Source organism: Capricornis sumatraensis, chromosome 10 (genome assembly GCF_032405125.1).
Source record: "Capricornis sumatraensis isolate serow.1 chromosome 10, serow.2, whole genome shotgun sequence".
Lineage (NCBI taxonomy): Eukaryota > Metazoa > Chordata > Mammalia > Artiodactyla > Bovidae > Capricornis > Capricornis sumatraensis.
The window spans coordinates 105,991,760-106,003,672 of NC_091078.1; the positions used below are offsets into that span (position 1 = coordinate 105,991,760).

At 59.2% G+C, this 11,913-nt stretch overlaps 1 protein-coding gene across 8 annotated transcripts in view; it reads right to left on the reverse strand.

Moving 5' to 3' along the window:
• Positions 1 to 11,905, reverse strand: part of SLC41A3 (solute carrier family 41 member 3) — a 27,566-nt gene extending 15,661 nt beyond the window's left edge. For 3 of the 8 annotated variants that reach the window (XR_011145482.1, XM_068982643.1, XM_068982642.1), the window contains exons 1-2: positions 9,488 to 11,905; positions 3,656 to 3,699 (exon numbers count right to left, since the gene is read on the reverse strand). Coding sequence is in view for 5 of the 8 variants with exons in the window: in XM_068982643.1 (XP_068838744.1) it covers positions 3,656 to 3,699; positions 9,488 to 9,782 (339 nt within the window). In the remaining 3 variants the exon portion in view is untranslated. Of the gene's footprint in view, positions 1 to 3,655; positions 3,909 to 6,831; positions 6,881 to 6,944; positions 7,021 to 8,446; positions 8,527 to 9,487 lie in introns of those variants that run through there. The other 5 variants (XM_068982644.1, XM_068982648.1, XM_068982645.1 and 2 more) reach the window with 5 other exon arrangements.
• Between the last annotated feature and the right edge of the window lie 8 nt (positions 11,906 to 11,913).

Genomic DNA, 11,913 nt, shown 5'->3' on the forward strand with positions numbered 1-11,913 from the left:
GGCAGCTCACGAGCCCCACAGGCAGGAACCCCCCAGGCCTGGGGCGCGTGGCTGACAAACAAAGACCTCCTCTGCCCAGGTTGGGGGGCGGCCACCCCCAGGACGCCCCGACCCTGACCCGGCTGCTCTCCACTGACCAACCAGCTCCCAGCACGGTGAAGGCCCCAGGACGGAGCCTTGGGACGGCGGCTGGCTGAGTGGCCACCCTCCCTTTGACAGCTTGGTGTGGCCTGTTCTTAGTCCTGGACAAAAACCGCCTCAGCGTGGACGATAGCCCTGCAGCCAGCGTCCCATCCGAGGGCCCACACCCAGCACCCAGCGCTGGGGAGACGCTGAGCCCCCAGGCAGCAGCCCCTCCGTGTGCCTGCTGCCGCGGGTGCGGTGTCCACGTTCTGCCCACTGCCCAGCTCAACAGCCTCTCAGGGCCTTGCCCGTCACCTCTGAAGGTCAGCCTGCATCTCCCGGGGGGCCTGCTGCCACTGCTGGCGTCACCACCAGCCAGCGATGGGAAGATGCCCGTCATCGGACGCGTTGCCAGCTGGTGGTGATGCCACTGTCTGCCCGCGCAGTCACCCTGCCCTAGAAACCGCATTCTGGGAGATGCCAGGTTTCCTTCTGACCCTGCCCATGCGAGCTCGGGTTTCCTGTGACCTGCCGCAGCTCCAACCGCCCTGACGCACTGGCGGGAGCCAGGTGCTCACGGCCCATCCAGGGCCTGGAGTCTACCCGCGAGGTGGCAGAGAAGGCGCAGTGACAGGAAGCCTGGGGAGACCTGTAGCGGCCCAGCTGGGTGCCTGAGGCGGGCCAGAGGGACACGACAGGGGTCTCGGAGTCTCTCTGTGGAGCTATGATTCTGCGGAGCTATGATTCTGCGGCAGGTTCCTCACATGAGCGCGGCATACACCCCGGGTGGTCTGAGGCCTGCGGCTCCAAGTACAACTTATCAACTGTGTGTGTGCGGAGATTTATATCTGTGTGTGTGGATGTACAGATATGCATCCACGTGTGTACAAACACACACGTACGTGATCCGCACACCTGTCATGTACCTGCTCGGTGAGAGTATATCGGCATGAACACGCGATGAAATAGGCTTTTTGAAAACTCTGGGACAGAGAAGAGCCTGCAGGGCAACAGAGCCGGCCGCAGGGCGTGGGGAGGAGGGATTGTGCGGGGGAGGCCTGGGGTGGGGGGCGCTTCGGGGCGTGGACCCCCTGGTGCTGACTCACCACTGGTGAGAGACGTGTGGGCGCCAGGTCACGGGAGGAAGGAGAGGGCAGAGAGTCTGGGGCTGAGTCAGCCCGTGGCAGGGACTCCAGCATCACAGCAGCCCTGCTGGGGCCTGACGAGTTCCACGAGGAGCCTGGGGGGCAGCCGGCAGCCATTCTGGGCCACCGAGACCCCCGTGGTGGGGAGAGCAGGTAGTGGAGGGAAGCGGGGCCATGCAGGACGGACGGGGGCGCTGTGGCCGTGGAGAAGGCAGTGACCAATCACTGTGGCCACGAGGGCACATGGCTCCAACTTCAGGAAGGGTTGCCAACGTTTCAAGAGCAAACAGGAGTCTGAATCTTTTTGCGGCACCTCCCGATTTTTCAGTGTTGGTTTAAAAAAAGGTATGGATGTGAGAGCTGGACCTAAAGAAAGCTGAGCACCAAAGAATTGATGGTTTTGAACTGTGGTGTTGGAGAAGACCCTTGAGAGTCCCTTGGACTGCAAAGAGATCCAACCAGTCCATCCTAAAGGAGATCAGTCCTGAATATTCATTGGAAGGACTGATGCTGAAGCTGAAGCTCCAATACTTTGGCCACCTGATGCGAAGAGCTGACTCATTTGAAAAGACCCTAACGCTGGGAAAGATTGAAGGCGGGAGGAGAAGGGGACGACAGAGGATGAGATGGGTGGATGGCATCACCGACTCGATGGACATGGGTTTGGGTGGACTCTGGGAGTTGGTGATGGACAGGGAGGCCTGGAGTGGTGCGGTTCATGGAGTCACAGGGAGTCGGACACGACTGAGCGACTGAGCTGAACTGAAAAAGTTTAAAGCATCAGCCTTACTGGCTAAGTGGCAGACTGGGACTCAAACCCCGAGTGGATCCAAATCAGTGAAGGGCAGGCCAGGTTCCCTGGGCAGGGGACCCTGCCGCAAGCAGGAGGCAGGGGCCAGCCCGCCCCATCTGGCCACCCATCCCAGATGGTCTCTGTTCTCAGCTCCTTCCAATCAGCAGGAATGACCTGGCTGCTAACGGCTTCAGGGATCCTTAGGAACCATGCCCTCCCAGGGAGAGATCGCGTGATGCAGGAACGGGGCTCTGACAGTCTGAGAACAAGAGGGGCTGGCGCACTGGCTACTTCGTTGTCTGTTGGGGTATAAACCGAGGGCCCTGCCTCCCCTCAGAGACTGACGACAAGAGGCGTCAGCCCTCAGGGAGTGATGACCGGCGCAGGAGTGGACACTTGGCGGCAGGGTCAATTCTGAGAGACTCCAGCAGGAAGAGGAGAGGGTGGGATGACTCGAGAGCAAAGCACTGAAGCACGCACAGTGCTCCACGCGGAACGAAACCAGCGAGAGGCGATGCGCAAAGCTGGCACCCAAAGCCGGCGCCCTGTGACAGCCCCAAGGGACGGGGTGGCGTGGGGGGGGGCGGTTCAGGACGGAGGGGACACGTGTGCGTGCTGCGTGTGCTCAGCCGCTCAGTCGTGTCGACTCTTTGCGACCCCGTGGACTGTAGCCCACCAGGCTCCTCTGTCCATGGGGATTTCCCAGGCAAGAATACTGGAGTGGGCTGCCATGCCCTCCTCCAGGGGATCTTCCCAACCCAGGGATCAAATCCAGGTCTCTCACACTGCTGCCAGATTCTTTACCATCTGAGCCACCAGGGAAGCCCAAGAATACTGGAGTGGGTGGTCTATCCCTTCTCCAGGGGATCTTCCCGACCCAGGAATCAAACCGGGGTCTCCTGAATTGCAGGCGGACTCTTTACCAGCTGAGCGACCAGGGCAGCCTGGACACGTATACCTACGGCTGATTCCTACTGACATACGGCAAAAACCGTCACAACACTGTAAAGTGTCATCCTCTAATTAAATGCATTAATTTAAAAAACACTAGGGAGACTGTAATGGGTTGACAAACACGTCTCTTGTTTTTCAAGAGCACGTGTACAAAGCATTGACTGCCAAAGGCTACCCTCCCTTCTAAGCATAGAACCTGCTTGAACATGAGACAGCTGAGAGAGAGCGAGCCGGCACTCTGACAACATTCAAGCACCTGGATCATGTCATGCCTGCCTCCAGTTCCGTTCAGTCCAGTCGCTCAGGCGTGTCCGACTCTTTGCGACCCCATGAATCGCAGCACGCCAGGCCTCCCTGTCCATCACCATCTCCCGGAGTTCACTCAGACTCGCGTCCATCGAGTCCGTGCAGCCCTCAGCTATTCTGATTACCGGAGCTAATGACTGTCTGTAAAGTGTGCCCTGGGTCAAAGCCAGTCTCTGTCATCAGTAACCGAAAGACTCCTGCCCAAATCATAGAGAAGTGGTGGGCGGGAGCAGAAGGCCCGCCCCTGACCACAGCGGACAGCATGCAGCGCCTCCTCTCCAGGTGGGCACTGGACAGCACCCCACCCCCAACACCCCCATGTGTCCCCTCCTACCTGGAAATAGTGCAGAAGGATGCCTGCTCCAGACAGCCCCAGGCCTGCAAACAGGAAGGGCAGGGTCACCTGGCTGCCGATGGACCAGGCGGTCTCCCTGCTGAGTTCAGGCCCCGGGGGTGTGGGGGCCGCCCTCGGGCTGTCGGGGCCGCTCCCTACGCTGAGGGCCTGCAGCAGCCCCAGCTCCTCCGGCCGGCGCTGGCGGGTCTCCATCGCGGCCACAGGAGCACAGCTGGGCCCTGACAGCCTCAACCTGGGGACACAATCAACAGACACAGAAGTTGGGTCTTTGGGGAGAATGAGCAAATCAACAAACCTGTGGCTGACCAAGAAGGAAAGACTCGGGTATTTAGGAGGGGACATGACTTCCAAACTTAAAGTTTTTAAATAATATGAGGAAATTGTAGGTATGCTGACAAATTAGAAAACCTAGGTGAAATACACAAATTCCTAGACACGAACAGACTAGCTAAAAAAAAAAATTTTAATGTAGAAGACCTATAACAGAAGACTGAATTAAGCATGAAAATACTCTTTATAAAGAAACTTCCAAGGCCAGACGACTTCAGTAGTGAGTGTCAAGGATGCAGGTTGAAAAGGAATAGTATAACTACTATTATGGCGTGTGCTGTACACAGAAAACCCTGAGGAACACGCACACACATGTACACGTATGTATACACATGCACACGCACTCACACGCACACACACGCACACAACTATTACAACTGATAAACAAGTACACTAAGGTCGTAGGATGCAAAATCGTCACACAAAAGTTGTTTTATTTCTATACACTAGCAACAAACAATCCAAAACTCAGGAAACAGTTGCACCTGCAATAGCATCGAAAGCATAAGCTACCTAAGGACACAGTTCACGAAAGGAGTGTAAGACTTTGACCCTGGAAACTGGAAAATACTGCTGAAAGAAAATTTTATAAAGCCAGCAAATGGAAGGATATTCCATGTTCACAGGTCAGAACCCTTAATACTGCTAAGCGGGCAATATTTTCCAACTGATCTACAGATTGAGGGCGACCCCTGTTCAAATCTGGCCTGTTTTGGTGAAAACGACATGACGATCCCAGACTTCATGTGGGAAGGCGAGGGACCCAGAGCCCTAAACAGCTTGGGGGGAAACTGTTCTGGTTAGAGAGCACGCACTTGAGTTCAAGACTGACTATGAACCGGAGTGAACCAGGCCACATAACCGTGGGGCAAGACTGGGAATGCAGGCCAGCGAGCACGACTGAGAATCGTGGGTGAAGCCGCACACCCACGGCCAGCTGAGCGCCAACAAGGAGGCCCGCGCTATTCGATGTGCAAACGAAAGTCTTCAACAGCCCCACGGTGCTGAGACGCCACAGGCACAGGAATGAGTGGATCCTTACCTCAGGTCATACACACAAAAACTAACTCAGAATGGGTCAGGGACCTAACCTAAGAGCTAAAACCGTGAAACAGAAGAAAACATAGGTGAGAACACGGGGCCCTTGGATTAGGCTCTGGTTTCTTAGATGTGACATCTAAGGTACAAGAAAGGGGCTTCATCAAAATCCCAGAGCCTGATATTTCAGAGAACTCCATCAGGAAGAGAGAGGATGTTTCCAACCATATATCTGATTAGGGTCTGGTTTCCAGAATACAAAAAGAGCACAACTCAACAATAAACCCAACTTAACTCCTTGGAAGGAAGGTTATGACCAACCTAGATAGCATAGTCAAAAGCAGAGACATTACTTTGCCGACTAAGGTCCGTCTAGTCAAGGCTATGGTTTTCCCAGTGGTCATGTGTGGATGTGAGACTTGGACTGTGAAGAAGGCTGAGCGCCGAAGAATTGATGCTTTTGAACTGTGATGTTGGAGAAGACTCTTGAGAGTCCCTTGGACTGCAAGGAGATCCAACCAGTCCATTCTGAAGGAGATCAGCCCTGGGATTTCTTTGGAAGGAATGATGCTAAAGCTGAAACTCTAGTACTTTGGCCACCTCATGTGAAGAGTTGACTCCTTGGAAAAGACTCTGATGCTGGGAGGGATTGGGGGCAGGAGGAGAAGGGGACGACAGAGGATGAGATGGCTGGATGGCATCATGGACTCAAAGGACGTGAGTCTGAGTGAACTCTGGGAGATGGTGATGGACAGGGAGGCCTGGCGTGCTGTGATTCATGGGGTCGCAAAGAGTCAGACATGACTGAGCGACTGAACTGAACTCTGGCATAGGGGTTGACTTCCCCAAAGAAGATTACACAACAGCCATAAGCAAGCACGTTAAAAGATGCTCAGCACTAGCCGTTTGGAAAATGCAGAACAAAACTACAGAAGATGCCACTGAGGGTGGCATTTTCAAGGGTGTCCCATGTTGATAAACGAGTCAGCACGCCATTCCTTTTCAAGGCTGAGTGACATCGCATCGTGTGGCTGGATCACAAATTGCTCAGCCCCTCGTTCCGGCTGTTAGGGCTAATGCGGCCCTGACCATTCTCGGGCAAGTCTCTGTGTGGACAGGGGCTTTCTGTCCTCCTGAACTGGACATTTCAAAGGGCGGATTTTTGGTGATTTTACATCTCAGCAGAAAGTATATATGAATCACTTATGAATTAAGGTCAAGAAGCAGAATGCCCCCAGCCTCCCCAAACCCCGAGCCCCTCTCTGAAACACTGGCTCCCCACCAGCACCCACACCTCCGCGCCCAGCACTAACATCAGGTCTGGGAGCAGATCACTCACTGGTGCTCGTCCACAGCAGGGGGGCAGGGCCACTCCTGACCACTCACCGGGCGCGAGATACTGGACCCAGTGGCCTCTGCTTCAGGGAGCCCCGGAACCCGGGGCCCGGAACCCCAGCTCCTCCTCCCCACACATGCGTGTCCTCGGAAGAGTCACGTTTCTGCGCCCCCGCAGGGTGGCGAGGAGGTAAGGGAATAAGGTGACCTGCATCGCAGGACACGTGGCCTGCCCGCACCCCGGCACAAGCTCGCGGAGGCTCTGCGGTTTCAGGCCAGCGCTCTTTATTACGGCCTCAGGGGAGCGCCTGGGGGCCCTTAAAGGCCGGCGGTGCCGGACCCACCCGGGCGCTTTCAGATCCGCGACGGGGGAGGGGCGCGGGTCTCAGAGCGGCCTGAGCGACAGCGCCCTGCCCTCCCTCCCTCCCCCGGCCGGGTCCCGCGGACCGAACCTGCAGCCCCCAGCCCTGCCTCTTCCGCGCGCGCGCTGCTCCACCCTCCCTGGGCCTGGACCCGCGTGCTGCCCGCTCCGTGCACCCCGCCCCGGGCTCAGCGCCGCACTCACCGGATGCCCTCGGCGGCGGCGGCAAGCGGCTCGGCAGGAGGAGCAGCGCGGCCGCCGGGGCCACCGAGAAGGCGGGACGGCGACAGTCCACCCAAGGCCCCCCAGGACCCAGAGTCCCCGCCCCCGGACCCGGAGTCCCCGCCCCTGAACCTGAGTTCCCGCCCCCGAACCGGAGCCCCGCCCAGGGCCTGAGTCCCCGCCCCCGGACCCGGAGTCCCCGCCCCTGAACCTGAGTTCCCGCCCCCGAACCGGAGCCCCGCCCAGGGCCTGAGTCCCCGCCCCCGGACCCGGAGTCCCCGCCCCTGAACCTGAGTTCCCGCCCCCGAACCGGAGCCCCGCCCAGGGCCTGAGTCCCCGCCCCCGGGCCCGGAGTCCCCGCCCCCGAACCGGAGCCCCGCCCAGGGCCTGAGTCCCCGCCCCCGGACCCGGAGTCCCCGCCCCTGAGCCTGAGTTCCCGCCCCCGAACCGGAGCCCCGCCCAGGGCCTGAGTCCCCGCCCCCGGACCCGGAGTCCCCGCCCCTGAACCTGAGTTCCCGCCCCCGAACCGGAGCCCCGACCCTGAACCTCAGCCCCCGCCCCAGTCCAGGGTCCCTCCGGTCCGGTGCTGCCCTCGCCCCGCTGGCCGCGCGGACCAGGACTCGGGCGGGGGCTGGGGGAGGGCCGGGCCCCGGGGCGGGGCTGGGGGAGGGCCAGGCCGCAGAGCGCCTTCCCCCTCCTCGAGCGGTGACGCCGGGTCCTCGGGACTCTAGCGCCGAGACCCGCCCAGCGCGGGGGTCGGGAGGGGCCCTCGGCCGCGGCGGACGTGGGGAGCCGCTCGGCCTGTCCCCGCCGGCTCGTCCCGGAAGCGCTCGGGCGGCCTGGGCATGCGCTGACTGCGCCTCTTTTCCCCTCTGAATCCCGCCCCGCACACATTTTTGATTTTCCTCCTGCAGTCTTTTTAAAGCATCCAGCGGACCTGTTACACTTGTACATCAGTTCAGTCCAGTCGCTCAGTAGTGTCCGACTCTGCGACCCCATGAACCGCAGCACGACAGGCTTCCCTGTCCATCACCAACTCCCGGAGTCTACCCAAACTCAAGTCCAAGTCGGTGATGCCATCCAACCATCTCATCCTTTGTCGTCCCCTTCTCCCGCCTTCAATCTTTCCCAGCATCACCTGTACATAAAGTCTTTAGTGGATAAGGCCAGTTTTCTCAGACATTCCCATAAAACCAGCATCATATTGACAAAGTTGACAACACCCAGCGGTTCAGTTTTCCCCGATGGACTCAAAACTGTCTTTTGACTGTGGGCTTGTTCTGGCCAAGGTGGAAGGAAGGATAAGAGACGCCCCCCGCCTCAGGGAGGGTCTCAGGCGCCACTCACCTGCTGGCTTTCCTGGGAGCATGCCCAGGGTGGAGCCAGAACGTGGCTACCCTCTGCAGGGAGGGGACGGGTGCAGCCCGGCCCGAGTGACCCCCTCAGGGACTGGAGTTTCGGACCTCCTCGCACAGGAAGCCCACCTGCCCTTCAGTGCCGCTGCTCAACGGACCCCCGGAGCGCACGGCTGCCCCGCCTTCTTAGGGCGAGGCGGGACCGGGGGAGTGTCAGGCGCTCGTCCTCGGCCTTCTTCCTAGCTCCTCGGAGGCGTCTTGGCCACGTCCCTGTGCTATATTAAGGAGGATATTTTTGCCTCTCGCACCATGAGTTCCCCAGGGGACTCTGCGGGCTCATCCTCAGATTCCTACCCCCAGAAAGACCTGGTGATGAGCTTATCTGGGAGGTGGGCCCAGGAATCCCGGTAGGACAGTGCAGGTTGGGCAGGCAGGGGAGGCAGCCGTGGGCCCCCGGAGCTCAGCCCTGTCCTGCTGGGATGCTGGGGACCTCAGAGTACCCCCATTCCAGGCCCTGCACAGCTCCCGTCCTGCCTATCCCCAAGTGAGGGCTGGTGTTTCCTGGACTGCAGTGCCCTGGGCCTTCATGCCAAGCGGGTAGGTGGCTCCCACCTGGCAGAGAGCCCTCCTGGGAATCCCCGAAGGTCCCACGGGCCGGCTGCAGGGGTGCAGATGGCATAGTGTGTGCTTTCCGGATGTCACCGCTGACCCCCAGGGCCTCCTGCGAGCTGATGAAGAGTCACTGCACCCACCCAAGGCCACGCCTGGAGAGGCAGAGGCAGGTCGGCTCGCTCTCTCCGCCGGCCAGCTCTGTGGAAACTAGGTGGGCAAATGCAGGGCCACTCGCTGGTCACCCAGGGTCCAGCTGAGAGGTGACCGCTCCATGGGTTATCTGGCTTTGGTATTCAATTCATATCACATGGATATATGAATCAGTGAAATTTGTTCTCTGATGACCCTGAAAACACGTGAAGGCCCTCACATTTCCCACCTCCACCCATGAGGAGACGGGCCTGCTCTCCAAAGCATCCTGCGGTGCTGGCTCAGAGGTGCGGGGCGGGGGGTGGGTCAGAGGTGGGGGACCCCTGCCTCTGCCAGAAGGCTTCCCAGGGCACGCAGGCAGGGGGTTTTCTCCACCCTACAGGCCAATTCCCAAGCAGGAGGACTTACCTGCCAGCAGTAACAGGGACTCAGGTGTGGCCGAACTGCGGATTCCTCCTTGAGCTGGGGTGTCAGGAGCAATGGTCAGGCTCCCAGGACCCAACCTGGGGAGCTGTGAAGGGAGCAGCTGCCGGGAAGACGCCTCAGGGCTCTGGACCCGAAGGATCGAGGTGGCAGGGCCACCACGAAAAATAGTCTCACAGGTCTGGCTGACCTCACGTTGCAGAGAGGCTGGCAAAGGAGGAGGCCTGGGGTCAGTGAGAGCCTGGCCCCTGGCGCTGCCCCAAAGGCAACGCCCTGGCATGGAGGTTGGCAGGGTGTTAAAAAGATGAGTGCCAAATGGGCTTGTCGTACGTCGTCAGTATCAGCATCTGTGACAGTGTGATTTATTAGTAAGACACACACTTGGTTTTCGTCTGCGGTTCCCGGCTCCGTAAACCCTTGGAATTCCCTTTGGTGAGCGGATGAAAGGGTTTTTTGTCCTGCAGATGAGGTGACTCTGGGAAATCTTACCCAGGAGGGAGGACGGGCTGCCAGGGAAGCCGCTGTGTGACCAGAGCTCAGAACCAGGGTCCCAGCCCCTGGCCTTTGGGGAGGGGAGGGGCTGGAGGTGGGACCAGTTGCCAGTGACAAGTCAGTTATGCCCAGGAAGGAATCCTCCAGAGAAGCCCCAGAGGAGGGGCCCAGAGAGCCTCGGCAGGGGGGAGACTACAAGAGAAGAGGGGGCCTGGGAGGGTGTGGGAGCTTGGGACCCCCCCACTGCCACTGTGTCTCTTCCACCTGCCTGTTCCTGAGTCACAGCCTTGTACTGATATAAGGAAAAAACCTACGATCTGGCAAGTAGAGTTTTCCTGAATTCTATGAGCTCATCTGGCAAAGTAACTGGACCTGCAGAGGGGGTTGCGGCAGGGTGGGCGGCGGGGGTGGAGGGAGTCGCTCTGCTCTGCAGCCGGTGGGTCAGGACCACACATGCCCACCTGAGGCTGGGGGCGAGGAGAGCCTCACAGGACCACACCCTTAATCTGAGGGAGACAGGGCAGGACAGAGCTCCCCTGGGGACCCCCAGCTGGTGTCTGAAGCGGGGGTCTCTTGGGGGCAAGTCCCGCTGAGTCCAGGGAGATGGGAGTCAGGACTGGCTTGAGCTGACCCAACTGGTGTCTGAGAACCGCTGGTGTCTGGGGACGCCCTCCACACATATTGGCTGCAGAACCTCTGAGCGTGGAAGCGTGAACGTTCAGAGCATGCTGTGGCGTGCCTGTGCTAGGACTGAGCCGTGACACGGGTTACTGAAAGTTCTGAGCTGTGCTGTGCCCTGGGTAGCGACTGTGCACAGACCTGCGGTGGGCAGTGTGGGCCTTTTCCCTCCTGGCGGGAAGTGACAGCCCAGCTCCGTGATCACTGAAACTGTGAGTGTCAGTTCAGCCAGATGAGAGCGTTCTGATGCTGGTGATATTTGTTTACATTTTTCTCGTCTTGCCTTAAAACGTGGATTTGATTCCATCACCACCACCCTGTGTAAGACCATATAAGACGGTGGTCACCACAATCTTAGGAGGACTAATGCATTTCAGAAGGACTTGGAAGATGAACTTCTTTCTCTCCTCCAGGAAAGCGAGTCTGCTTCTGTCCCACGGACGCCGTGGGCCAGGTGGCTGGCCAGGCCTCCTCCTCCTCACGGCAGCCGGGACCCTCTGGCGCTTCTCCAGCTTTAGAAGCGGGTTGAGTCTCCCCGTGGGTGTCTCCTGCACGCCTTCCCACCACACACCCTCTGTCCTAGGTCGTTCACGAGTGTTTTAACGGAATTATTTTTCTAAACTGCCTGGAATGCTTCTGGTAACACCATGAGGATAAGCACATTTAAACATTATGCAGAGTGGGGGCAGGCTCACTCTCCCCCCAGGACAGGCTGCTGGCGGGTCCCCTCTGTGACGGCGGGTGTTCAGTGGTGTCTTCCCACCTACCCAAACCCCTGCTACAGCCGCATCTGCTTGTTAGGAAAACTCCCATCACGGGGTCCATGCTCGCCCCAGGGGGGAGAGCCTGAGCCCCCCTCAGAGCTGGGCCTCAGGACGGGCAGGTTCCACGCCCCCTGGAGCTCTGTCCACTCACGGGGCGCCATGACCACCACCCGGCTGCAGAGGAGGCTGGGAACTCTGCCCGCTTCAGGCGCCCCTGAGCCCAGGTGAAATCTGGGAGCTCGGCAGGAGGCACAAAGGCACACAAAGCTAGAGGCCAGTCTGGGCTCCTTCCTGTGGATAACAGGGACTGTACTCGGGCCCCTGCCCCCAGGTCCTGGCAGTCAGCCCCCGAGCCCCTGCCATGCCCAGAGTGACAGGAACACCAGGAGCACCTGTCTATTGGGCAACTCTGGGGGGTCCTGGTGGGCTGCTCACCAAGAAGACCCAGCCAGGGCCAGGAGCTCCAACTCTCAGTTC